General features: G+C 41.6%; 4 protein-coding genes across 5 annotated transcripts in view; 2 read left to right on the plus strand and 2 right to left on the minus strand.

Annotated features, from left to right (window-relative positions):
• Positions 1-2,864, plus strand: part of LOC143032006 (mitogen-activated protein kinase kinase kinase 1-like) — a 232,513-nt gene extending 229,649 nt beyond the window's left edge. For both annotated transcript variants that reach the window (XM_076196467.1, XM_076196476.1), the window contains exon 14: positions 114-2,864. In XM_076196467.1, coding sequence (XP_076052582.1) covers positions 114-449 — 336 coding nt within the window. In that variant the 3' untranslated portion in view covers positions 450-2,864. The remainder of the gene's footprint in view (positions 1-113) is intronic.
• A 2,608-nt stretch (positions 2,865-5,472) lies between these two features.
• On the minus strand, positions 5,473-5,907 carry LOC143030168 (cytochrome c oxidase subunit 5B, mitochondrial-like). Its single transcript, XM_076193334.1, has one exon. The coding sequence runs from the start codon at positions 5,845-5,847 to the stop codon at positions 5,488-5,490; it is 360 nt and encodes a 119-aa protein (XP_076049449.1). The 5' UTR covers positions 5,848-5,907; the 3' UTR covers positions 5,473-5,487.
• Positions 5,908-7,589: 1,682 nt separating this feature from the next.
• LOC143032029 (hyaluronidase B-like) lies at positions 7,590-22,877 on the plus strand. Its single transcript, XM_076196502.1, has 8 exons — positions 7,590-7,787; positions 9,991-10,187; positions 10,358-10,505; positions 14,623-14,795; positions 15,938-16,045; positions 16,466-16,662; positions 16,968-17,109; positions 18,839-22,877. Exons 2-8 carry the CDS (start codon positions 9,993-9,995, stop codon positions 19,076-19,078), a joined length of 1,203 nt encoding a protein of 400 aa, XP_076052617.1. The 5' UTR covers positions 7,590-7,787; positions 9,991-9,992; the 3' UTR covers positions 19,079-22,877.
• Positions 22,771-27,381, minus strand: part of LOC143032022 (uncharacterized) — a 78,189-nt gene continuing 73,578 nt past the window's right edge. The window contains exon 6 of the mRNA XM_076196495.1: positions 22,771-24,238. Coding sequence (XP_076052610.1) covers positions 23,309-24,238 — 930 coding nt within the window. The 3' untranslated portion in view covers positions 22,771-23,308. The remainder of the gene's footprint in view (positions 24,239-27,381) is intronic.

Below are 27,381 nucleotides of genomic sequence, written 5' to 3' on the forward strand. Positions count from 1 at the left end.
GTAATAAAAGGAAGGGTAGTGAGTAATGCTTGTTTATTTTATTTATTTATTTATTTTTGGGTGGGGAGAGGTGTTCCCAGCAGTATTCTTAACCTTTCGATCTTCTTCGACAGATTGCCACAAGCAGCGGCCCTCCTGAAGTACCTGACCATATGACTCCCCCCACACGAGACCTCGTACTCCGCTGCCTGGAAATCTGCAGCGAGAACCGACCGCCGGCCAAAGAACTCCTCACGCACCCCTGCTTCAGTATGAAAGAGTCTTCGGCGGCGGTGTCCAGCACCAACACCGTACCCTTCCACGCCGGAGGTAGCGGCGGAAGTGGAGGCGGTGGTGGTGGTAGCAGTGGAGGTGGTGGTGTTAGTGTTGGAGGCGTCCAAGGGCACCATCACCACCACCTGTACCAAAAGCCAGCGGTTGCGTCCACTTCTTCAGGTAAACCGCCGTGACAGGAGCCGGCCACGTCGCGATCTCATCCGCGTGACGTGGACAGGCACTTCGCCGACATCTGCGGCAGTAGGACCAAACTCCTCAGGGCTGATTGTGGACCGGTTCGAGCTAGTAGGACCTCGACCAAGCCACGGCATGGGAGAACCACTAGCCAAGAACCAGCTACCGTCATTGCCATCTGCATCCACAACCTGAGAACCGAGCAGAACCTGTTTTAGAAAATATGAAAGAGAAAATGAACGCCCTATGTCGGAAGGACTCGGTCGTAACTAATATTTTTTCTTTATATTTTTTTTTACGAAAATTCAATCTCCATAGTACAAACTCATTGTTCGTATTTAGTGCTCTTCCCCTTTCGTTTCCCCAAGACGGACTTTGTTTTATTTAATTTTTGTCGTTATTTCTCCCACCTAGGTGAAGGTATGGTAGACCTTTTTTTTTTCGAGCGCGATCAAGCATATAGAGCCGATGAACCCTGTTGAGTTTTTCCGTGGCTCTATGGTGTATATACCATTAGTATACACGTAGTCCTAGGGTAAAGTAGGAGTGCTCTTCTCCAGCCGGGGGCGCCGCTCGCAGCAGCCCGCCGTCTAGACACGCTGCAGAGGGCGTTGAGACGGCGGCTGTGGCGTCAAGGGCGAGGAGAAAGGGGCGCCATTTGAGGGCGTGGGTGGCCTCCGTGGGAACCAAGACGAGTTCTGCGGAGCAGATTTTTTTTTTTCTTTCTCTTTTATAGAAGAGTGGAGGCTGGCGAGAGTTGTCTGCTACATGGGGTCTCCGGGGTGGATGAGGGTGCCAGCGACCCAGACCTCGAGCAGCTTGAGGAGGGTGGCCCACTGTCCGGACGGGCCTTGAAGAACGGTGGTGGTTGCCACCTAGCCAAGTTCTCGATGAGAGGCGCAATTTGACCGCCTCTGCTATCAGCGTCTTCGTCATCGACTTTGTCGTCGCCTTCTTCGGCAGACCTTTAGAACTTAGGAGGAACAGTCTCAAGCTTGCGGGCGGTTCTTTAAGGTTTTACAAGGTCCCCATTTCCCCCTTCCCCCCTCCACTGATGTCAGGGGTCCAGCCAGGATGTCTCCCACAGGTGCAGATGTCTTACCAAGCAGAAACCTGACTTGGGTGGAGGGAGGGAAGGAGAGTGGGTGAGATCCAATCAGTGACGTTTCAAGGGCAATCAGGAGACTTGCAGAAGCTCAGCTACTCCCACAGAATCCTCTTACTCTTCTCTCTCTTCCTGCTCTTCTTTTGATCGATGAACCTGAGTTACAAACAGACGTGGAGTAGCTGTTAAATCCATCCACATATTCAGTTGAAATAAAAAATTTGAACTTCTTATTCAAAGAAGACAAACGATGCATTTCGATTCCTTGATGATGATTTTTTTTCCCAAACACAGATCTCAGTGTAATCTAGGGGACCAGCTCGTCTTTCTTTTAATTTATTTTATTTAAATTATAATCTCGCCCATCACAGATGCAGTTCGCATCCTTTCCACTTGTCCACAAAGGTACAAGCGACGGTGTTCAGGAATCACTGATCGCTCTCTTTGTGTGTCGTTCCTCCTTATCCTCATTACTTCTTTGTTGTATTCTTGCTCTCTTCTCCTCTTTAGGCTCACTCTGTTCGACCCTTGCTGTAGACAGCAGAACATCATTGCGCTCTTTAAAGAGTCCCACTCAAATTATCCCGTATGGCGGTGGCCTTTTTGAGTCGGTCTCCGTTCTTTTTTTCTTTTTTTTCTCCGCACGGTTGAGGCGACTCGGCTTCTGCGCATGCGCGTCCGGTGCAACGTCATGTCGTTGCATTCCGAATGTCGAAGGGGACTCCCAGCACACTGAACAACATTTTTATCGTTTGTCACAATGTCAAAAAAAAAAAAGACAAAGAAATTCATAAGTTGATGCGAGTGGATATAGTTTTATTCCCTTGTAAGATTTTATTGATCTTTTCGCAAATTTAGAATTGTCTGAAAAAGAGGTCAATTATGTTTTTGATTATTTTTTTTTTCCTAATTGTTGTTCAGTTATGTGTTGTATATAAGAGCATGTTTATAGCAAGGTCTGTTATGTTATGTTACTGTAAGGTGTGTGTGCGTTAGGAAGTAGGCAACCACCCTTGTCGACTTTTTTCAAATAGATTTTCTCCTTTTTTTATACTTGATGCAAAACCTGTTATCTCATCAGTTACGATTTCGAAGAGAAGGCATGCAAGGTGCGTGGCTACTTTGTTTTTATTTTGTTTGTAGAAAAAAAATGAAACAAGAAAAAACGATAAAAATATTAATACTAAATAATGTTTCTTGGTGGGGAAATGGGTCATCCCACAAGGCCGAGTAGCAAAGAGAGCACTCGACATTTCGAAATCGACTCCACCAAGACCTAAGAACGAAAAAAAAAAAAAAAAAAATACAACTTTAGGGATTCACAGCATCATAATTTTTACCAGCTGAGCTGTGTGTGTTTTTTTTAAGTCGAAAAGGAGACAAAAAAGTGATCAATTTACTAACATGAAATACTTATTCTAACAATTTATTAGACCAACGATGAAACGTCTTTATTAGACACGATCCTCACCAGAATCGAATTTTGCTGTGGGTCCTATGTTGCCATTATTTTCATGTAGATTGGACGTCAGGCTGCGTCAGCTTGTTGCCGTGGGGTGTGATCAAAACTGCATTATATATACTCTACAAGGATGACCATATATATATATATATATATATATATATATATATAAATGTATATATATATATATATATATATATATATATATATATATATATATATACATATATATATATATACATATATATATATATATATATACATATATATATATATATATATATATACATACATATATATATATATACATATATATATATATATATATATGTATGTATGTATACATATTCCTACATAAACAACAGATACGAACAATTCACCCGATTAATCTCTGTAGCCAAAGTTCTAGTGTGCCATTAATTACCATGTACACCCCATTTCTCATTAACCATTCTCATTACCACATTTAGTTATTCTTTTGTTTTATACTCATAATCAGAACCGCCATTCTCTCCATCTCTCTCTCTCTCTCCCTATCTCTCTTCATCTCTCTTATCTCTCTATCTCACTCTCTCTTCTTTGTAGTGTTGCCATTTTGATCGAATCATATTCATTATTCGCCTTCATTAATTGACAGGAAGTTCTCATCAACAAGGACCATCGTTATCTTCGTCATTATCGTAAGGACATCATTTTCGAATACCATTGTCATCATCATTCTTTTCCTTCGCCACATTCGCCAGCACACCAGTCATCTTCATCTCCACTCATCACGATTGTCGTCGTCATCATCATCATATTTATCATCATAGACCGTAGTGCTAAGGTAGATTCATGTATCTCATCATAATTCTCATTACTCATACGTCGTCGTCTTCGTCATAGATAAACTTAGTTCTCTAGAAACTAACCTGGTAAAACCACCTGTATCTTTTCCACCTCTACCCTTTCCTCTTTTCCCCTCCTCCCCTTCTTGTCTGTCTCTTCCTTCACCTCCTCCTCTTCCTGATGCCGTTGCTCCCCCTCCTGCTCCTCCCTCTCCTTCATTCTCATCATCATCATCATCATTGTCTTCATCATTCGTCTCGCTCCATCACATCTCCGTAAATGTTCGTTGATCTTCGACGCCCCGCGCGCGGCAGAGCGGCCGACATGACGTAATGAGGTGCCAAAGGGTATCAGCCAACAAGGATTTTCATCATATTCTGACAAGGGGAATTACAAGACGAAAGAGAGAAAATGGAAAAAAAAAAAAAATGGGACCAAGACAACCCTTTTCTTTAGACTAAGATTTTGTAGAGGAATTTTTTGTAGATTAAAATAAAAAAAAGTGAGAAATGCAAAATTGAAGTTTATTTTCGTTCCCTTTTTGGAAATTCGCAATGCAAGATGGATGAGATTTGATTGTTCTCTGCAGGATATGAGACAGGACTGGAAAAAATTATGCTTCCACACTAACCTGTTGACCATGACTCACAGAGATGAATGACAGAATCCAGATTAAAAAGAAAATGGTTTAGTGCAGTGCGAGAAGGCTTGGTTGAATTTGGCACAATGAGGGGGTGTCCATATATATATATATATATATATATATATATATATATATATATATATATATATATATATATATACATATATATATATACATATATATGTAAATATATATATATATATATATATACATATATATACATACAAATATACATATATATAAGGCTAGGACGGTGTCCCTCACAGATGGCTTTGTAGCGTGGAATTTAATAAACCATACCCTTGGTTCAACTTCGCTGGTGGCAGGATTCGAACCGCCATCCCCTCGACCTCGCCGCTATATATATATATATATATATATATATATATGTATATATATATATATATTTATATATATATAAATAAAAAATATATGATATATATATATATATATATATATATATATATATATATACATTATATATGTTATATATATATATGTATATATATATATATTTTTTTTTTCTTTACAATTTAATCTTTCCCATTCTTGGGGGGCGGGCAGGGGGGAGGGGCAGGGGCACAACACTTATCATCAAATGGTTGACACCTGCAACACAGCCTGCCTACCCACTTCCTCTCACAGCTGCCCTGCCATACGCAGCAGTGACAACTAAGAAGCCAACCGTAGGAGGAGGCAGACGGCTGGCCCTGGAGTAGACGGGTAACGCCGCGCCTACACCATCGGTTTGGCATCGTCAAGTTTGAACCAGTACCCGCACTCGCACCGTTTGGCTTCTCCCTTGTGCAGCCACATCCAGTTGTTGTTGTTGTCGTTCTCTAGACTGTCTGTCCGAGCAGTCCCGTCTCCCCAAGGAAGGCCACAGCCGAAACTGGGTTTTCCCACAAATCCTTTATAGAGTGTATGTTGTGTTGTTTGCGTGCATGATTGTGTATAATGCAGTCTTCCATTATGTGTTGCATGGTATGGGGTGAAGTGTTACATCCTGGGACCACTCCCCAACCCCAAGAGTTGGGGGCCAATCAGCAGCAACCACCCCTGGCCATCAGCTCTACGCAGCCACATCCAGTTCACGCAGGTGGCATCCTCCTCACAGATGCAGCCCACCAGTCGCGAGGCATAGAAGGAGGGCACCGTTGTTGGGTTGGAGGAATCGCCACTCACGCGCTTGGACACACGCATGTCGAAGGGGTTCTCATTACCTGCCGCTTTGGACAGGAGTTCCTGCTTCTCCAGCCCGGTAGCATGCTCTAAGGAGTCAGCCATCATTTTGTTTGCGTATCTGACGGTCGTGACTTGGACTCCAACTCGTGCATTTCGTGCAACTGTACGTGCCATCAAAGAAGCTATTTTGATAAATAGTACAGCTGTACGTCTTCCCTCAGCCAAGACTTCGTTGAGCATATATATATATATATATATAATATATATATATATATATATATATATATATATATATATATATATATATTTACAATAAGCTCACGGCCATTTGAATAATAAGTGTTTCTTCAAAGTCCAAAGATAGATTAGACACGGGGAAAAAAATGTGATACTTAGCTATGAGAATTTAGAATTATAGATATGATGTATTTACTCCCGAAGAGTAAAATTATCTAAGCATATAAATAGCTGGACCAAGCAAAGGACCAAGATGGCGGAATGGACCAAGTTGTCCAAGTGGACTCCACAGCAACCCTGGCGGCCCTCGACCTGTAGGTGAGATGGTAAGTAAATCGGAGTAGGTATCCAAAATGACCCAAAATCGAAAAAAAAAAAAAATCTCAAAGTCCACCTATGAATTTTCCTGAAAATCGGAAGGTGACCGATTTGGCCCAAACTAACCCCACAGGCAGAGTCAGTCACAGGATATGGCCACGTAGACGCGAGGAACCTGGACACAAGGACGTGGCGATGGCGCCCCCTCCAAATTTGGGCCTTTCCCCCCCATTTTTCAATGTGTGTGCTGTTGCATAGAAACATATGGCCAGCGTGGAACGAGTGGTAGGGAAAGAGATGGGAAGTTTTTCAAGAGGGGAGTCAGAATATACGATTTAGTTTGCCGCTGTATGATTCCCCCAAGAAGACTTGGAATGGGCACTTCCGTGTTCAGTGCTGACGGCTGGTAATATTCCCGTTAGAATATACCATTTGAATTTGCCGCAGTATGGTTCTCTTAAGCACACTTGGGATGAACATTTCCGTACTCAATGCAGACGGCTGGTAATAATCTCGTTAGAATATACCATTTAAATATGGTGCGGTATGGTTTCCTTATGCACACATAGGATGAACACATTTGTACTCAGTGCAGACGGCTGGTAATATTCTTTCAAAGAGGAGCTATAACATCAAGGATGTTTAGAGCCAATCTCATGACTAATCTGTTAACCTTTTTTTTTTGGTTAATGGGCAGGATAGATAAGATGGGGGATAGGGGGAGGGGGGATTTGTGTCAGGAAAGAATGAAATGGAAGGAAGTAAGAATTATGATAGGTGTGGGGCAGACCTACTCGCTCAGTTTTCTCGAAATGCTGACGATACTATCTACAACGCTGGTGACGACATTCCTAAGTTTTACTGTAAGTATACAATATTTTCTTTATTATCTAGACTACATATATATCCTTTTCCTTGTATGTACAAAAATTTATTTCTTTATTTACCAAGGAAAGAAAATGGCGAAATGAAAGTGTGCACAACGTATAGAAAATAAATAAAGATAAAGCTTGTGCCAAGAGGTGACTAAAACAGAAAAAAATTACGAGAATTGGTGTGTGTGTGTGTGTGTGTGTGTGCGTGTGTGTGTGTGTGTGTGTGTGTTTGTGTGTGTGTGTGTGTGTGTGTGTGTGTGTGTGTGTGTGTGTGTGTGTGTGTGTGTGCACTTTACCTCAGTCCACAGCTCTTATTATAGAAATAAGAATAAATACGTATTTTCGAAATTCTGCAAAATAAAAATTCACCTTAAACCTTAGATTTTGGACTCGGATCCTACAAGGGCAATTCCCACGAAAAAAAAAAAAAAAAAAATGATTGGACACCACTGGCTGGGAACCAAACTGTCTGTTCACAGAAACACGCAGTGTGTCGAATGGTTTACATAAGCAACTGATATCAAAGAAGTAGGTTTATGCAGTCCGCCGAGCCTCTGATAAAGAAAACTTCTTATTCCTAAGACTGCAGATGGTGGAGGACAGACGTTAACTACAGGTGCTATTGCGGCACCCCAAAGAACAATAGACTACATACTACAGTATTGTCAGTGAGTAGTGCATTAGGTGAGTTGTGAAAGTTGCTTTTTGTATTTGTATTCCTTGGGTATTTGTCATTTTGTGTGTCTTTGTCGGTGTGATGGACTTTTTTCACCATTTTGTTTATAAGGACCATTGCCCCAGCATTTTTTTTTTTTAAAGCTATCGACTCATAATGGGGTCATTAAGCCTGATGTGCTGTTCAGTCTCTACGTTTCTTCGCTGTCTTCGTGATGTCCTAGCACGGAAAAACTTCCATTTCACAGCCTGGGTGATGAAAAAGTTATAGGATAAAGTTCTTTCTATTCGGAATTATGGTGTGCCGATTCCCGGATCGGTTCTGATCGTGCTTTCTGAGAGCAAATAAATATTTCATGGAATAAAACTTTCTACATGTGAACAGAAAAACTTTGTACGAATTACTGCTTATGTTTGCATCTTGTCATGCTCAGCAGTGGAAGGAAAGGAAAGAAATGTTTATTTTTCCTTCCTTCCTTTCCACTATCCACTTTGAATCTATACTTTACAACTAAGTCTCTAACTCTTGTTTCCCTACGCTCTTGTGGTGAGGGATGAGAATACTGCCACCGTGTTCGCATGCGTGTGATAGAAGACGACTAAACAGACGGATGAGAGGATCTTGGAATTCCTCTCTGTAAATTTCTCCTGTGAAGAATCGAAGTAAAAGGGATTCTGGATATTTGAATGTTCGTTGATGTGGAACAAGCGAAAACTGAAACGAGAATGGTAGTATGTTTGTGGGAAGAAAGATGAATGTATTAGCGTTAAATGAAATTAATATGAAAGAAAGGAATGCTTATGAGATGTATTATATGTGGGAAGAAAGATGGATGTATTAGCGTTAAATGAAATTAATATGAAAGGAAGGAATGATTATGAGATGTATATGTGGGAAGAAAGATGGATGTATTAGCGTTAAATGAAATTAATATACCAAAGCTTTTTCCCCCTTACAAGGGAGGTAGCCAAAAAGGAAAAGGCATAAAATCATTTCTACCCATTCCATCCCTGAACACACTCCACACCCCTCCACCCTCCCTCTTATCTTAGCACCTTCGAAAAAGAAGGAAAGGAAATATCTTCATAATATGGACAAAAGAGAGAATAGACTGAGAGTTATGGATGTGAGTGCGTATGGCCCTAACAACGAGAAAAAGTGAAAAGAGAGAACAATTTTGGGATTATTCAAATGAGTGCGTTTAGAATTTTCGGAGATGTGTAAATGCAGTGGTTTTGGGAGAGCTTAATGCAAGAGCAGAACATGAGCCAGTTCATGGAGTAATATGGAATCTTAGAGCGCCAGAAAGGAATGAAAGTAGAGAGTGAATGTTTGAGATGTGTACTGAAAGGGAACTGATGATAGCGACTTCACTGTCGACGAGGGAATATATACAAGTGTGCATGGGCCGGTATGGACGATGGAGTGTCTACCACACAGTGCTCTGTGCACGACCCTCTCCCTCTAGGGTAACTTTGGGCCAAATCGGTTACTTGACGATTTTAGGGCAAATTTCGTTGGTTAACCTCTTTGATTTTTTCCCACCCGGGTCATTTTAGTAACCTGCACCGATTGAGCCACCATCTCATCCACACACGCGCGCGCGCGCGCACACACACACACACACACACACACACACACACACACACACACACACACACACACACACACACACACACACACACACACACACACACACACACACACACACACACACACACACACACACACACATATATATATATATATGTGTGTTTGTGTGTGTGTGTGTGTGTGTGTGTGTGTGTGTGTGTGTGTGTGTGTGTGTGTGTGTGTGTGTGTGTATGTGTGCATATGTGAGTTTCTCTGTATTCCAGTACTCTTGTAACATACCATAATCCGCCTCAGAAAAAAATATACTAGGACAAAAATGGCTTTCGTCGCGTTGTGGGGATTATCGCCAATGGATGCCGAGAAAAAAAAAGAAATACCCGTAGATCAAATGACAGGAAGCTTGGTCTGCCACGGGAGGGGAGAAAGCGACGTGACGTCAAATCGCTCTTCATCTCCTCACTACGTGAGCACGCGCGCTTCTAGACGCTGTGACAGATTTCGTAATCCGTGCAAGTCATCTTGAAAGGTTAATTTCCCTACATAAGCACCCACATGATCGGGACTTTGGTGAAACTGAAGGGACACCTTATTCTTTGTACTTGTATCGTATGCCTTCAGGGATGAGGCCTATGAACCTCTGGTTCGTCGGCTTGGCGGTGTTGATTTGCTGCCTCAACCGCGCATGCGCAGCTCCGAGCCCCTTTCCCGTGTACTGGAATGTGCCCAGCCAACAATGCATCCACCACGGCATCCATATCGAAGTGGAGCAGTACGGAATAACCCAAAACACGGACGATGTTTTCAGAGGCGATAAGGTATTTAAGTGAAGAAATCAAAACCTTATTATTTTCTGGAAGTATCAGTGATTAGATTCTTTGAGAATAAATAGAAGAAGGATTTGAACCAAAAGGCATAGTAAAATTCCTTCTGGGGCTTTCGTCTCGTCCTCTTTCTTGAGTCTCTAATCAGCACTAAACTCCTGCAGATGACGATCTTCTATAATCCCGGGGAATTCCCTCACTTCGATGGGGACGATGTCATCAACGGAGGAATTCCCCAAAGGGGGAATCTCACGCGACATCTGCTCCAGTTCTACAATGACGTCATCGAACAAGTGCCTAAGGACTTCGAAGGTGAGTTGACCTTAGGTCATGTGACCTCAGGTCATGTGACCTAGAGAATAGTTTTGTCCCTCACGGTCTCTGATCTAAGAATAGTTTTGTCACTCACTATCCCTGCAAGGTGATACAAGTAGAGGTCAGGGTGGTGAGCTTGTCTGAGATGATCTCGGGGCTTATGTTTATACCATGATAAAGGAGGAAGAGGAGGAGGAAGAGGAGGAAGAGGATGAGGAGGAAGAGGAGGAGGAGGAGAAGGAAGAGGAGGAGAAGGAAGAGGAGGAAGAGGAGGAGGAAGAAGAGAAGGAGGAAGAAGAGGAGGAGAAGGAAGAGGAGGAAGAGGAAGAGGAGGAGAGGGAAGATGAGGAAGAGGAGGAGGAAGATGAGGGAGAGTGGGAAGAGGAAGAGGACAAGGAGGAAGAGAAGGAAGAGGAAGAGGAGGAAGAGGATAAGGAGGAAGAGGATAAGGAGGAAGAGGAGGAAAAATGCCTAAGGATTGGGGGTACAGAGAGGTAAATGAAGAATTCTTGGGTGATGATGATTACATATGTGACGTCAGAGTTGGCGTGGTGTCTGTGTGGGGTAGTGAAGAAGGTAAAGCGGCGTTGTAAGCCACAGGTCAGATGGATGTACAGTCACCAACAAAATGGCCTCGCCAGACCAGGCATAGGCAGATCAAGCTCTTCATGCATTAAAAAGGTGGCAATGGGGTGATCTTAATATATGTAAGACTTGACGAGGTAAGCTTTTGTCGTGTTTGTCCCGGTGTGGTGGATCTGTCGAAGCAAAAAAGGGGATAATTCCTTCGACGTGACACCGTTTTTCTAGGTGGATGTACTAAGCTGACACCCATAATACACCGTTAGGCAATTATGTTACATTTTTGTCGATTGTTTAATATATATTTCAATATAGAGTAATTCTCTAATATCAAATATTATCTTTGTCAACAAAAAACACAAGTGCAACAACAACAACAAAAGATATATCTGCACATCTCTGATGTGCAAATAGCTGTGATGTTCGAGTGTTTGTCGTAGTACAAGGCGAGTGGTTACTGATACAGATGATGTTTTCGTCAGAGAATGAGGCAACTGATGGTGGGGAAACTGTAGTTCTATTGGAGGGGACATCAATATCGTTGGTGATGAGGATAACACCAGTTTTAAAAGGAGAAGGAGACACCAGTAACTCCGAACAAAGAAGAGCAGGAATCTTAGTAATGGGTTTACAGTGGATAAATTTAGACTTAAGCAGGAAATATTTACGTTGGACAAATTTAGACTTAAGAAGGAAACATTTACATTGGACATATTTAGACTTAAAAAGGAAATATTTACATTGGACAAATTTAGACTTAAGCAGGAAACATTTACACTGGACAAATTTAGACTTGAGAAGGGAAACATTTACATTGGACAAATTTAGACTTAAGAAGAAAACATTTACATTGGACAGATTTAGACTTAAAAAGGAAACATTTACATTGGACAAATTTAGACTTAAGAAGAAAACATTTACATTGGACAATTTTAGACTTAAGAAGGAAATATTTACATTGGACAAATTTAGACTTAAGAAGGAAATATTTACATTGGACAAATTTAGACTTAAGAAGGAAACATTTACATTGGACAAATTTAGACTTAAGAAGGAAACATTTACATTGGACAAATTTAGACTTAAGAAGGAAACATTTACATTGGACAAATTTAGACTTAAGAAGGAAACATTTACATTGGACAAATTTAGACTTAAGAAGGAAACATTTACATTGGACAAATTTAGACTTAAGAAGGAAACATTTACATTGGACAAATTTAGACTTAAGAAGGAAATATTTATAGTGGACATTTTTAGACTTGAGAGGGAAATATTTACATTGGACAAATTTAGACTTAAAAATGAAACATTTACATTGGACAGATTTAGACTTAAGAAGGAAACATTTATATTGGACAAATTTAGACTTAAGAAGGACATATTTACATTGAAAAAATTAAGACTTAAGAAGAAAACATTTACATTGGACAAATTTACACTTAAGAAGGAAACATTTACATTGGACAAATTTAGACTAAAGAAGTAAACAATCAAGAAATTGTTCACAAACAGAGCGTTAAATGAATTGAATAGACTTAGTAACCATGTAGTGAGCACCGAAACTATTGATTGTTTTAAAAGAAGGTTAGATAAATTTATGGATAGGGATGATAAATGGTAATGAATATGGAACTGCGTAGTGTAGGCCTTATGGTCTCTTACAGTCTCCTTCATTCTTAAATGCTTATGATAGTGCTGAGGGACAGACATGGGGGTGGAGAAGGAGAGGTCCTGATATTGTTGGAGAAATGGCCATCATCAATGCAGGAAACGACGTAATTTTGGAAAATCAGTTCAAAGAGAATTCGGGAGAAAGTGCCAAGCGTAGAGGCGGCGGTGTTGATGGTGGAAATTGTGGTGAAAAAACCCCCCACCAATGGTGCACACTATGTTGGAAAGAGAAAGTGTAGTGTGTTGGAGAAAGAGATTTAGCATCTGTTCTCAACGCCTCCCTCTCCCACCCCCTCTCTCTCTCTCTCTCTCTCTCTCTCTCTCTCTCTCTCTCTCTCTCTCTCTCTCTCTCTCTCTCTCTCTCTCTCTCTCTCTCTCTCTCTCTCTATTTCCCTCCCTCCATCTTTCCCTCCCTCCATCTTTCCCTCCCTCCCTCCCTCTCCCCCTCCCACCCTCCAACTCCCCCTTTTCCCCTCTCTCCCTCCATCCTTCTGTCTGTCTGTCTGTGTCTATCTCTCTCTACCTCTCTCTCTCTCTACCTCTGTCTCTGTTGAGAGTATGTTTAACTCTACATTGGTGAATTAACGTCTGGTAGTCTTCTTTTCTTTACTGTGCCAGAAACATGGAATATAATGGAGGAAGAGAGAAGGAGTTTAAGTTTGAGATAAGGTGCCTGAGAAGTACGATAGGGGTTACTAGGCTGGATAGCGTGAGAAATGAGAAGGTGAGGAGGAGAACATGGGTGGAAAGGGAGTTGGGAGATAGGTTTGATGAAAGAGTATTGGGATGGTTTGGACACATGGAAAGAATGAGTGAAGAAAGACTAGTAAAAGAGGTGTGGAAAACAGAGGTGGAGGGAGTGAACATAAGGGGTCGACCTAAGATGAGATGGATGGATGGGGTAGAAGGGGAATTGGGAAAGAGGGGAATGTCTGTTGAGGAAGGACGGGAGAGGACAGAAGATAGGGGTGAATGGAGAATGTTGTGTATGGGTGATGCTGTGATGCATGAGAGGGAATGGGTGGGGGATGGGGGATGAGGGAGTATGTATGAGAAATAATTTGACGCAGCCCGAAGGGATTTCTCCCAATTTTCTCCATTTCTCCATGAGGGGATGGAGAGGGGGGTCGCCAATTTAATGAAGCGGCCTTGCTGTGAATGTGCTGTGTCTTGTGACACTGCTTCTGTCCCAGGGCAGTGGACAAGAGGCAAGGATGATCCGTCATCCAGGTGATGCCAAGATAAGAGGGAGGGAAAAGGGTACAGGGGAATGGCATATGTAAGGGATGGAATGGGTGGGAATGGTTTCTATACCTTTGTTTTTTGGCTACCTCCCCTGTAAGGGGAAAGAAAGCCTTTGGTATATGCATGTATGTATATATAAATATATATATATATATATATATATATATACATATATATATATATATATATATATATATATGTGTGTGTGTGTGTGTGTGTGTGTGTGTGTGTGTGTGTGTGTGTGTGTGTGTGTGTGTTTACATCCCTGTCTGGATATTAGCTCTTTACTTAGTAGTATGCAACACTACGGAGCAGAGCAACTTATAATACACACACACACACACTTACACACACACACACACACACACACACACACACACACACACACACACACACACACACACACACACACAAAAAACACACACACACACACACACACACACACACACACACACACACACACACACACACACACACACACACACACACACACACACACACACATATACATATATATATATATATATGTATATATATATATATGTATATATATATATATGTATATACACGCAGTTACATATAATAATTCATTTCTTTCATTTCAAAATTCAAGGTGTAGCAGTTTTGGATTTCGAAGCGTATTACCCAAGCTACTCTATGAACAAGCTGGAATTCAAGAACATCGTCAAACAATGGGTCATGGAACAGTACCCTGACTGGAACGACGACCAGATCAAGGCATACGCTGAACTGAGTTTCAACGAAACCATCAAACCTTACTTCGAGGTACGTAGTCAATCCCTCTTCTCGTGACGCCAGAGGACTCCGTTGAATTCAGAGGAACCTGTCGTCTCTAAAGATTATATTTTTTCTTTCAGTCCGGTTGTCGTCAGGTTGATTTAGGAAACCGTGTGAGGATCTTTTGGTAGTTGGGAAGGGGTTAGAGTGGTTCTCAACAAGTGTGCCGCGGCACCAAAGAGTGCCGTGAGATCAACTGAAGGAGGGTGCCGCCAAAAACCAGGGCAAAAATAATTTTCGTATTACCGACTCTCTCTGTCATCCATTTTTGTTCATTAAATCAGCATCAGTGTAAAGATGAGTGTTTTCATATCATCCAGGGACAAAATTGTGTTACACTGATGTTAAATCAACAAAATACTGACAAACTAGAATTTAGATTTTCTAATAAGGGTGCCGGGGACTTCTGGAAGGCTTGGCAAGGGTCTCTCAAGCCAGAAAAGGTTAGGAACCACTGGGTTAGATGTATGAAGAACGATCTCAATTAATCATCTGAAATGGATGACCGGGATGAGTTTTTCACGTAGAAGGAATATTGTTCCCTCTAGAAAGACGGGCGGTATTATCTAGCTGGATATAGCTGTCAGGAAATAGATCTAATTTGGAAGTGGGTAGAAACAACTTCACCAACCGTGTAGTTAATGAATGGAATAAACTTCCTGCACAGGCAGTGCAATGTAGTTTAGTTCGAAGCTTTAAGATTCGTTTAGATAAACACCTGAGCAAGATGCTGTAATGCCTGCCATTTATTTTATATTATTTGTTTGTTATTATTTGTCTGTTTGTTTATTATCATTTATTTGATTATTATCTATTATTGTTTATCTGTCCATTTATTATTGTTTACTATTTACATGTTTGTTTATTATTTGATTTTATCTATTTATTTATTCTTTATTACTATTTAGATTATTGTTATTTTTATCTATTTATTTATTTATCATTATTTTATTTTTTTTCGCATCCGACCTAGTTATGGACCGGGAGGTCTCCTGTCGCCATGCTCCTATTTTGTAATCCTTTGTAATAAAATCTCAACGATGCAGCTAGAATACATATACGTAGTGAATGACATTGTAAAGTTTCATCGTTTAGTTCTGAAAGCATAAAGACCTTTTCCCTTCCCTCAGGCTCCCTTGATCATGGGAGAAGCTCTTCGGCCAAAAGCTGTGTGGGGATACTACCACTTCCCTTACTGTCACAACCACAAGCCGGATGACGTCGGTTGCAAGCCGTCTGTACGTGAGACCATGTCCTTAGATCTTTGTACCAAATGTAAACACACACATACTGATTCCCGAGGATAGGAAAGATCACTAATCTGCGACCCCAGTTCCTCTTTTACATAAGACACTAGTGGGCTTGGGCTTTGTGTAAAACACATATACATTTAAACATGCACACACATACGTAAACGCGCGTGCACACACGCGCGTGCGCACACGGTCTGTCATTGTTAGTAACTATGAATGCTAGTTTGTCAAGGCAAGACGATTTTATTCATCGTTGAATTGATCTTCGGCCACTTGGAGGAACAGAGTCACATAAGGCAAGGACCCATGAACAAATATGTTGAGACCCACTAATCTAGACAGATTATAACCGCAAACACCGTGGCGTTAGAAAACTTACATTTTTTTTTTTTTTTTTTTTTGCAGGTGATGGAACACAACGATATGTCGTTATGGCTGTTTGACAGGAGCACGGCTCTCTTTCCCTCCATCTACATTCCCAGAGACGGCGGCTGGGATGAAGAATCGAGGAAAAAGCACGTCGAGGGTCAACTCAACGAATCCATCAGAATTCGGAAAAAAGTCGGCAAGGATATGCCAATTTTACCTTACGTTCATTACATGTAGGTAGACGTCGTTTTACAATCCTGTCTCTCTACGCTATAATGGCGTATGGACGGATGAAATACTGGTACTTTTTTATGAAATATCTGTCCTTCATGCATCAAATAATATTGGTTTTATACAACGTTGTGACCACTATAGTTAGATAAAGATGAATTTGCATTGAAGGACGGATAGTTTTGTCTTGCTCGTCACAGAAGACAAGCATTTCTTAGAATGTTCACCAAACACACAAAAGTTTATGACAAGCTTTCGGGCACTCTCTGTGTATCAGTATACAGAAAACGGGAATTTTCTTCATCAGGTACCGAGACGTGGATGTGTTTGTATCTGATATGGACCTCCTTAACACCCTTGGAATGTCCCGGTTCTTCCTGCTGGAGGGCGCTATCATTTGGGGAGCGTCGAAAGACGTCTCGTCTAAAGAGAAGTGTCTCAATCTTCAGGTGAGGCCTGGGAAAGCAAAATGATGCAACACGGAGGAGTGTCTGGGTATTTCGACTTGACTCCCGGCTCATGGGCATGTACTCTTCCGTCCATAGATGTGTATGTTTGTGTATGTGTTTTATGTGGCTTCTGTGCTCCTTGGAGTTTGCTACCCAGTTCTAACTTTCTGGCTTTCCCATGTTTCTTTTACCCAAGCAAGAGAAACCAGGGACAACGGACTTGTAGATCGATCGGTTGATTCTCTTATCTAATAATTTATTTTCTATCTTTTAAGTCTTCATATACCTTTTTAAGTTTTTTTTTTATGGTCAGGACGTTTATTACCTCTGATGGCAATCTATCATGTCCCGGTGCTCTGTATGGAAAAGTGTACTTCTGAACATCCCTTTTTCACAAACCTTCTGCAGTTTCAGTCTGTGACGTGTTTTACGCATATTTTGTTGTCTTTGCAAAGTTTCCCATCTATCATTTTATATAGGCTTTATCACCCCTCTCTCCTCTTTATCATAGTAATTACTGCAAGTTCTCTCTGTAAAGACATGATTCTCCTTCCGTGATGATGATCTCGTTTACCTTTTGCAAGATTAGTTGCGTTTTTTTGTTTAGGTGTTGATTTCATACTACTGCAGGTTGGGACTTGTGTATTGTGTGACGTTTCTGAAATTAAGTTATGCTGTGGATGTGCTGTATCTTGTGACACTGCTTCTGACCCAGGGCAGTGGACAAGATGCAGGGATGACCCGTCATCCAGGAGGTGCCAAGATAAGAGGGAGAGAAGAGGGTGGAGGGGAGTGGAGTGTGATAGGGATGGAATGGGTGGGAGTGGTTTTTATGCCTTTGTTTTTTGGCTACCTCCCTTATAAGGGTGAAAAAAGCCTTTGGTATATGTATGTATGTAAGTTATGTGCTCGTTCGGGCTCAGGACTTGGGTGAGTCAGAGTTCCAGATTCATACTGATTACAAACAAAGGATTACAAAGGTGGAGCATGTCGACAGGAGACCTTTTGGTCCACTCTTAATTAGTGGAGATTGGCGAACGCCGATTAAATGAACCGGCCTTTCTGTGGATATTCTGTGTCTTTCTGCGTTACTTCTGACCCAGGGCGATGGGCGGGATACAGGGATGACCCGTCATCCATGAGGAGCTAAGATGAGAGGGAAGGGAGTGTGGTGGATGGGAGCGGAATGGGTGGGAGTGGGTACTTGCCTTTTGACATGTCTACCTCCTTTGTAAATGGGGGAATGCCCTATGTATATAGACGGTCTATACAGTAGATAGCCACTCATTGCCCAGACTGCATGTTTTACCGTTATTTTCAGTTGCATTAGATTAAATTTTGCCAGTTTTGGTTCCCATATATATATATATATATATATATATACATATATATATACATATATATATATATATATATATATATATATAATCTTGATCTCAATGAAAGCCTACTCTTCTCTTACCTGTTACTCTCATCTGTATATAAGCATCATCTGCAAACATATTCATGAAGCTGGATATTCCCTCTGATAGTTCAATGATAAATATAATACGATTTCTGTCTGATCATACAGACGAAAAAGAAATCAGCAGTTGACTTTTTGGAACATTACACGGTCGGCCGAGAGGGAGGGGTTTTTATAATGAAGTGTGGAATATTAAGCTTTGTACTTTGTCACACGTCTTTCCCTCTATTCATTCTTTAACAGTCTATTTTGTATCTCTTACAGAAATACGTGGACACCTCCTTGGGGCCCCTTGTCCTGTACTTGCAGGATCTTCCCCTTCTCGACCTAGCGCGGGCGATGCAGTCCAAGGCTTATGCCAGACGCGTCGTACGGGAAGCGATTGCGAAACACGGACCCAGGCTGAAGACCGGGTGGGATAGAAACAGAAAGACACGGGATAGGTTGTATGATTGGTATCATCCGAACGACGTTCATCTAGAGCAAACAAAAAACGAAATATAGGGATATGAAACCTAAAGCTTAGAATGAGAGAGAGAGAGAGAGAGAGAGAGAGAGAGAGAGAGAGAGAGAGAGAGAGAGAGAGAGAGAGAGAGAGAGGGAGAGAGAGAAGGGTACGCTGAAAACTTAAAATTTCTGGTCAAAAATGGGTCACAGATGGAAAAGGATCCCTCATGTACGGAAAGTGTACATGTAACTTTGGTGATCAGAATAAAACATTACATAGAAATTGTCTATGGTACTAACCGTGTCCTTGTGGGCTGTACATGGGAGTGTTGACTAAAAAAAGACTTATGTAACTCAAATAAATCACAGTACTCAGTACGCCTTGTCATTTTCATTTGATATGAAAATGATAAATAAGCATAGATTGTCTTCATCTCCTTGATGTATCAAACTGGCACCCAATTTGACCCATGATATAGAACTATGTACGGGTATGTGTATCTTTGGTTGAATATTTATTACTTCTTTTATCGTAGTAGTTGTCTTACCTGTATCAGCAAACTTTATGAAATCAGTCTATAGATATGTGAAATAATGAAGAACTGATATGATAGAGGACAAGTAGAAACAAGTGAGTGATTTCCCAGCCAGGGTTCAGCAAATCGAACACTGGTTTCTCCTCGCTTCGTCCGCTTCTGTCGTTTTCCCCTGTACCCGTTGTGGGCTACGGTGAGAAGAAAAGTGTTCGTGAATTCGTCTCCTTTATTTATTAGTTAAAACTGAACTGATTATGGGCGACCTAGGACAGACCACTCGCTCACGCGGGATCGGTTTGTGTGAGAGGAGAAGAATGTCTGCAAGAAAATTAAAAGATAGTAGTGTATAAAAGAGGGCTATTGCCAATAAGCACTTTATGCATGGGTGACAAACTAAGGGATGATTGATGGTGGTGGCTCGGGAGAAACGGGCAGGGAACTTGGACGGCGGCGCTGACGCCTGCGATTAAGAATCACCAAAAGTTGAGAAAATGGTAGGAGGCGTAGTAGTAGGGAAAGATTGAAAAACGGAAAAATCTTTAGTGGGAGGTAAACCGAAATGAGAAGATGTAGTACAAGAGAAAGTTAGAAAGGAAGCGCATCTTAGTTGAAGAAAAAGTACGTGTAGATATTTGTGCGTGGGGTGTGGTTATGTTTGTGAGAGGTGTGTGTATGTATCTTATGAGAAGTGAGTAGGGTTCACTTTTCGCGTGTGGCGTTGCTGATTAACCCTAAGCTAGGCAAAGGACGTTCCTGATTAACCCCAGTTGAGGTAATGGGCGTTTGGCCTCTAACGAGGCAATGGGCGATGTCCGAAGCGTAGTCAAGAGAGTGATACGATAGCATTATGGGGGTGGGGGCAAGCGGGCGAGTGTTGATTTGTGTATCTCTTTTTCTTCCAAGCATAACTCTGAAAACAGAGAATTACGTCACTCGTGTGTATTTGTCAGAAGTGTAAACCCGTTCATCAGCGGCAGCGATGAGGCCAGGCGTGTGCCGGACCGGTTGACAGGGCAGGAGACTAAAGGACATGATAACATTTCCTCCCCCACGACCGGTCGGCGAAGAGTTATGGGCGCTGGCTGAGTGAAGGTCGACGATCGATCTCTGCTGAGCCAGCGAGTGTGTGTGTGTGTATCTCTTTTCTTCCAAGCACTACCCTGAAGGCAGAGAATTACGTGACTCAGGAAACGTGTGTATTTGTCTTAGGTGTAAGCCCGCTTGTGGCTAGGAGCCGATATATATACCGCGGTGCGTAATTACATAATTGCACTAGATTAAGTTAGGTCGGGTCAAGCAGGGTCGCACTGTCAAAGTCAGGTGTGTGTGGATGGCGCGTCAGGTATAGCCGCGTGAGCGAGACAACGTGTGCTCCACGCCACGTGATTTGTACACCCCCATCCACGGGTTAATGCCCAGGTACTGCGAACACTTACAGATGACTGAGGATATTGATAATATAAAGCTTTGATGAATAAAACACTGCATGCGTCGATTATTTTTAATGAAAGTACATAGCCATTACATAATCTATTGTTTTTTTTTGACAGTCACAACAAAACTTGGTTCAGACCAAGTAATGTAGATCCCTCATGAATGCTCAAGTGCGAACATAAAATGCACAGATAAAATAGAATTGGATTATGTATTCTGAGCTTCTTGTAGTGCGCTGGCCGAGCTGCTTCCAAGTTGGATCAGCTCTTATGTCAAAATAAGACCATATGTTAGTGTTTCTACTACTGTATGAAACGTCTACCCAATCCGTTCGTACATCTCTTGCATGGTGTACAATATGCATACCCCACTATAGCCGAACAAGGAATTATCATATCCGAGCGAGATCTACGCCAAAGGAAAACAACAGTAACTTTCAAAGAACTGACCAACAGTTTGTAACTTATGGACAACTGGCCCATCTTTCGGCTTCGACAAAAAACCTGGCTAACAATATTTCAAATGATTGGACCTTACCCCTCATGTTCTCTACCAACTACTAAATATCAACGCTACGTTTTACATATATGACTGACGCCATTTAAGTATGTAGATGATTTTTCATATGATAATGCTCTTCCAGCTCACTTTTTAAATAGTGATGTAAAATCATTTAATGACCTTGAGAGTCTGTTGCGTTGTAGTTCCTACTATAATTCTCTGCCCTAAATAGCATGTTCTGTGGAAAAAATATTGAGTGAAAAATATCCTTTTACTTTGCAGTTGGTCCCCAATGTTCAGATACACTCAGTGAGTGTATATGTACCTAGACATACGCATACACGAACGCACACACACAAACACACACACACACACACACACACACACACACACACACACACACACACACACACACACACACACACACACACACACACACACACACACACACACACACACACACACACACACACACACACACATATATATATATATATACATATATATATACATATACACACACACACACACACACACACACACACACACACACACACACACACACACACACACACACACACACACACACACACACACACACACACACACACACACACACACACACACACACACACACACAGAAACAGAGAGAGAGAGAGAGAGAGAGAGAGAGAGACAGACAGACAGAGAGAGGGAGGGAGAAAGAGGCAGACGGAGGGAGAGGGCTGTTAGCTTATGACCATCTAGTTCTTAAGGGTCTTCCTCTGTAACATATCCGCAACGATCGTGTTTTATTCGGGATGCTTCGTCACAAGAAAGTAATGAGAACTAACGATGAAAATTGGCATTGGGCCACTTACAGGAGCTATGACAAGTTGCTTACTACTAATCTAAGAGGAATGCGCAAATGGGAAACTGACTATTGATTGATAGTGTTGATTAGAATGATCATGTTTTTCTACCAGGAAGGGAATCAAAATCTAGAAAAAAATATATATACTGTCCTTAAAATGAAAATCTCTAAGAAAGAGTAACTAAAAACTACCATATTTGAGGTTTGTAGTACCTAAACAAGAGTGAAAAAATGCTAAGAGCTGCCACACGTCTTTCAAGAAAAGAAAAAGTAAAAATACAACTGTTCATATTTGAATGAAAACAAAAGAAAAATGGTTCAGTTAACGTTAAGTTTGAAAATAATTAGTTTGTGGTGTTGGTATAGGATAATGTGATGGAGAAGGAACAAATGAGTTAAAGGCTAAAGAATGGAATGAGGTGGGAAGAAAGAAAGAGAGAGAGAGAGAGAGAGAGAGAGAGAGAGAGAGAGAGAGAGAGAGAGAGAGAGAGAGAGAGAGAGAGAGAGAGAGAGAGAGAGAGAATTAACAAAATGATCATCATTGTTCACGTGCAATCAGTGTGTCCTGAACTTTGATCAAAACATATTTCCAGAAGGTTTCTTAATTTATCTGGTGATTAAAACAAAGCCTTAGAAACATATCTACCGAAGCTAATTAAGCTCTATCCTAAATCTACTGAGCTTCATTCTTAATGGTAGAGATAGTGTGTAAATGTTGAATATCTATCTCGTGGTTTCACGAGTCTCGGTTCGAATCCGGGGACGACAGTCGGAATTATTTGATTCAGGTTCATCTAAATAAGAATAGGAGTGACGAGGCCTTACAAACTACAAAGTCCATAACAACAGGGAAATGAAAGTTCATATAATTAGGTAAAAAACTGAGTACATTGGAACCACGCTATCCTTCAAAGAGTGTTGCTTTAGTGCTACTGCTTAATAATGGTCTCCTGTTCTTTGAAGTCAGAGGTTCTCTTGATTGACGTTGTACTGATTTCCTTCTGTGTCTCCTTCGGCAACCTGGAATTTCTCTTTCCTTCCTTGATCCATACTCTCCCTCATACGCTTCAGCTCCTCGCCGACTCCCGTCTTCATGTAGTTGAACTCGGAGACGACGAGAGAAAGGCGCCCGAGGAGCTGTTTAAGGTTATTCTCGACATCGGCTATTTTTTCGCTGTTGTTATCGACGGTTCCTTCCGTGCTGCCCACTTTGTTGAGGGAGGCACTAACTTGATGGTTCGTGGTGTTCTGTAGCTTGTCCAGAAGGTTCACAGACTGAGCCATCTGTTGATACATGATCCCAATCTGGCGCCATACCTGGGAGATTTCACTCTCCATCTTCTGGGTCATGTTGGTCAAGGCTGAGGTTTGGTTCTTCAGGATAGCGAAGGACACGTTGCTAATCTGGTCCGAAAGGGTGCTGTTGATGGTCTTCCCACTGTTCTTGACCAACTCGCCCAGTTCGAAGATAATCTGTTGGATGCCGAACTCGATACTTCTCTTTGTGTCGAGGACGGAGTCTGCTGTGTTGACCATCACCTGTTCCACGCGATGGAGACCTCTGATCTCCTTCGACAGTTCTCCGTAGTTTTCGAGAACGGTCTTCTGGAGAATCTCTGCCTGCGAGCCCGTTTCGTCCATCATGTCCTCGAGGACCCTGTGCCCTTCCAAGACAACGTTAGTCATCTGGACCATCTTGCTCTTCACGACCTCGATTCTCTCTGTGAGGGCCTCCAGTACGTCCTTCTCCATATTCTTCAGTTCGGAGGCCGTTTCTTGGGTCATATGCTTCAGGTCCCGCTTGATGTCGGCGAAAGAGCCGTTCATGATCCGCTGACCCATGTTGCTTTCCTCCAGGAGCATCTTCAGTGTTTCGCTCTGTCTCTCCAAACCCTAAGAGGGAAAAAACAAATGGATGAATAATTGAATATATAAAGAGATAAATAGATGAGTAAATGGTTTCCCTATAACAGACACTTTCATTCCATGTTCCGTCATCTCTTTCCACCGACTTTTTTTCGTAGGGTTGGGCTTCCTATTTCATGTAAGTTACATAGAGGAAGAGTCCTGTTCAGTTGTCAGTTTCTTTGTCACGTTTTCTCAACAGTCGGCCCATCAGTAACCACAAGGAACTGGCCTCTGCGTCCTCTTTACCCTACCCATCGATGGGTATAACCAAACATATTTCTTGTAAAATTACGTCAACAATCTATCCCTCGCCTGTGTCGGAACTCAGCATGTCCACATTAATCGCCTTCTCCAGAGAGCTGGATCCCTTGGAACTCAATATTCTGAAAACCATTAATTCCGTTTTTTCACCTCAGAATTAATTCCCATGTACAGGGTGGTCCGAATGTCTTTCAGTGAAGTCAAGTACTACAGTAATCCTCTATCCTGGATTCAGCACACTGTACTGGAACAAAATGTTCCCATACACTTACAAGCAGCTTGAATCCAGGACATGTATTTTGTATGAATGTAATACTTGTACCTCTATTGGTAGTGATGACAAGACATTCGAACCACCTTGAACTATTGTGGAAGAGCTGTTGCTAAAGCATTCAGCAAATACAGTTAAGACATACTCTTTTCTCAGTTGTTGAACAAACTTTATTTCTAGATCTGATCCTTTACACTCCCCTTTCTTGTCTAAAATTTCCTGTCTTTAAACTTACGATCTAAAATTGTTTGACCACATAAGCTAGTGGAGCCGATAGACAATTCATTTGGAATCTATCAAAACCTTCATACGCAGCAAAATTGATTATGGATACCAAGACTCACCTAGACCCCACATGCTCTCCCGGTCTTCACCTCAGTACAGATGCCTTCCACAGTGCCCTATTGACGAGTTTATATGCAGAAAAAATATATACCTTACAACCACTCATCGTTCTTTGACACCATTAAGATATTTCTCGTGTTAAGAATTCCCAAACAACCTCAATTTCTGACATACTCTTCGGCCCTTCAACTCTGGGTTGGACAGATGCTAGCACTGTGTCTGTCAATGCCGCATGAGAATAGCAAACTTACTATCCATAGTAGAAATAACTGACAGCATCCTTACAGTCACAACATTTACCCAGGCCCCCTGGTTACTTCCCAATGCACACCTCTGCTTAAGCAACGTTATCGAAAAGTTAAAAACCAACTGACATTATCTGATATGAATCTCTCTCCAATTTATCCTTTCATTCCCCTGCCATAAACACATATACGGACGGCATCCCCTCCGACCACAGAGTCGGTAATGGAGCAGTGTCTTCCACAAATACGGATCCCCATCCTCAGTAGCTTCAATCATTACAGCAGAACTTCTTTCTAATGTCGTTGCCTTATTCACAACACCACCCCCTCGCCTTACATAATCATCTTTGACTAATGCAGATCCCTGGAAGCGGTTTCCACCCTTCATTCCCTCTACCCAATGACCCTCAAAATCCACTCGTGCATCATCATAATTTCATCCGACTCCACATCCGTGTCCTTTTGCTGGGTACCCTCTCATGTTGGTATCCCCGGAAATCAACGGGCCGACAAGGCAGCTCGGGGTACAACATCAATCCTCCTCGATGCTTCCATGCCATTGCCCGCAACTGACTTGTACTCTAGAAAATTTATGGAAAAATGCTGGAACGAACCACTTGAAGACAATCAAGCCTCATGTACACCTTTGATAACCTTTTCCCACAATCGACCCTTTGAGACTAGAATGATACGCTAAAAAAGTTCATTCTTGTCTTACCTACAGCTCTCATACCTACCCTTGTGGTACACCCGTTATCATGTCATAGGTTTTATTTGAATTCCCTACCTCCACAATCTCTCAAATTCTCTACCTACCACTCAAACAACATTCACACTAAACCTTATTCTAAAAGGACCATCATTAAAATATCTGTCTTTGTTTCACACTTTCTTCACAAGAGATAGGACTTCTTTACTACATGAACCCTACAAGATCGGTAGAAAATGTTTGGAAGCAGCCATCATACAAGGAACCAACACAACTGAACAAGATATGTGCCATGTTCAATATCTCACCCCACCTAATTTCTTTAATACCCATTGCCAACAAAATTTTATGCTACCCCTAGTTGCACCCCAAAATCCCCCTTTTTCCCCCTCTCAAAGTCGTTGTCCATCTGCAATAAACAATTACTCACTCTTCTTATTTTCTTCCTCATTTTGTTCCTCGGTTGTGAGCTAATCTCCTTCACCCACCCAATTCTTCCATCTTATCCTTAACCTTTCCTGTTCCTAGACATTTGGTCCACCCGCAGTCAACCTCCCTTCCTCTCCTCCCCCCCCCCGTTCCCCCAGTTCTTCTTATTTAATCTCAGTCATGTGTATTACGACTACGTACTTGAAAAAAGCTGTAACAACAAGCGAAACGTCGTATTAATAAAGGCTCCTTCCTCACGTGGTGTTTATTTCGACAGACTTGAATACTAACTATGATTACCTCATACCAATCACACCTTCAGGTGTGACACTTGACCATTCTCATAGCTTAGGAATGCTATGCCTCATACAAGCGTATAACCCATATCATGTTACCTTGTAGCAAGGTCATGCTTTGAAGCTCCGTTCTCTGTAGAATTCGCGCACCATAAGTCAATTTCTTTATTGATATTGATACCCAGCTTAAAGTTGCATTATGGAAATATAACATTATTAATACTGTTACGTCTCTCATATCTATGTGTAAATATCTGTAAATATTAGTACTGTTATTCCATAAATTTTGAATTATAATACGTAAGCAAATGTATTCATGGTGCTATTAAATGTGTATTCTGTCCTTCTTGCATAGAGAATTGTATTCCACAACTAAGACAGCGGACTTAAACGAGTATACCTCGCATCATATTTTCAATAAACAGTTCCGAGAGAATGGGGGTATGAATAATTCCTTTCTCTCACTGAAGTGTACCTACACTATTGTGTAGTAACCTAACACTACAAATGGTGACCCTGGAGTCCCCCCAACGCCGTGAACCTAAAACATTTCTCGGAAACGACGCATTGCT

The sequence above is a fragment of the Oratosquilla oratoria genome, chromosome 1 (assembly GCF_046742065.1).
Source record: "Oratosquilla oratoria isolate Oo_2021 chromosome 1, ASM4674206v1, whole genome shotgun sequence".
Taxonomy (NCBI): Eukaryota; Metazoa; Arthropoda; class Malacostraca; order Stomatopoda; family Squillidae; genus Oratosquilla; species Oratosquilla oratoria.

Bases quoted from the DNA above. Each gene is read 5' to 3' on its own strand.
- LOC143030168 (XM_076193334.1), bottom strand. From the start codon at position 5,847: ATGGCACGTACAGTTGCACGAAATGCACGAGTTGGAGTCCAAGTCACG.
- LOC143032029 (XM_076196502.1), top strand. From the start codon at position 9,993: ATGAGGCCTATGAACCTCTGGTTCGTCGGCTTGGCGGTGTTGATTTGC. The intron at 14,796-15,937 runs GTACGTAGTCAA...CCCTTCCCTCAG, and splicing joins CCATCAAACCTTACTTCGAG to GCTCCCTTGATCATGGGAGA. The intron at 17,110-18,838 runs GTGAGGCCTGGG...TATCTCTTACAG, and splicing joins AGAAGTGTCTCAATCTTCAG to AAATACGTGGACACCTCCTT.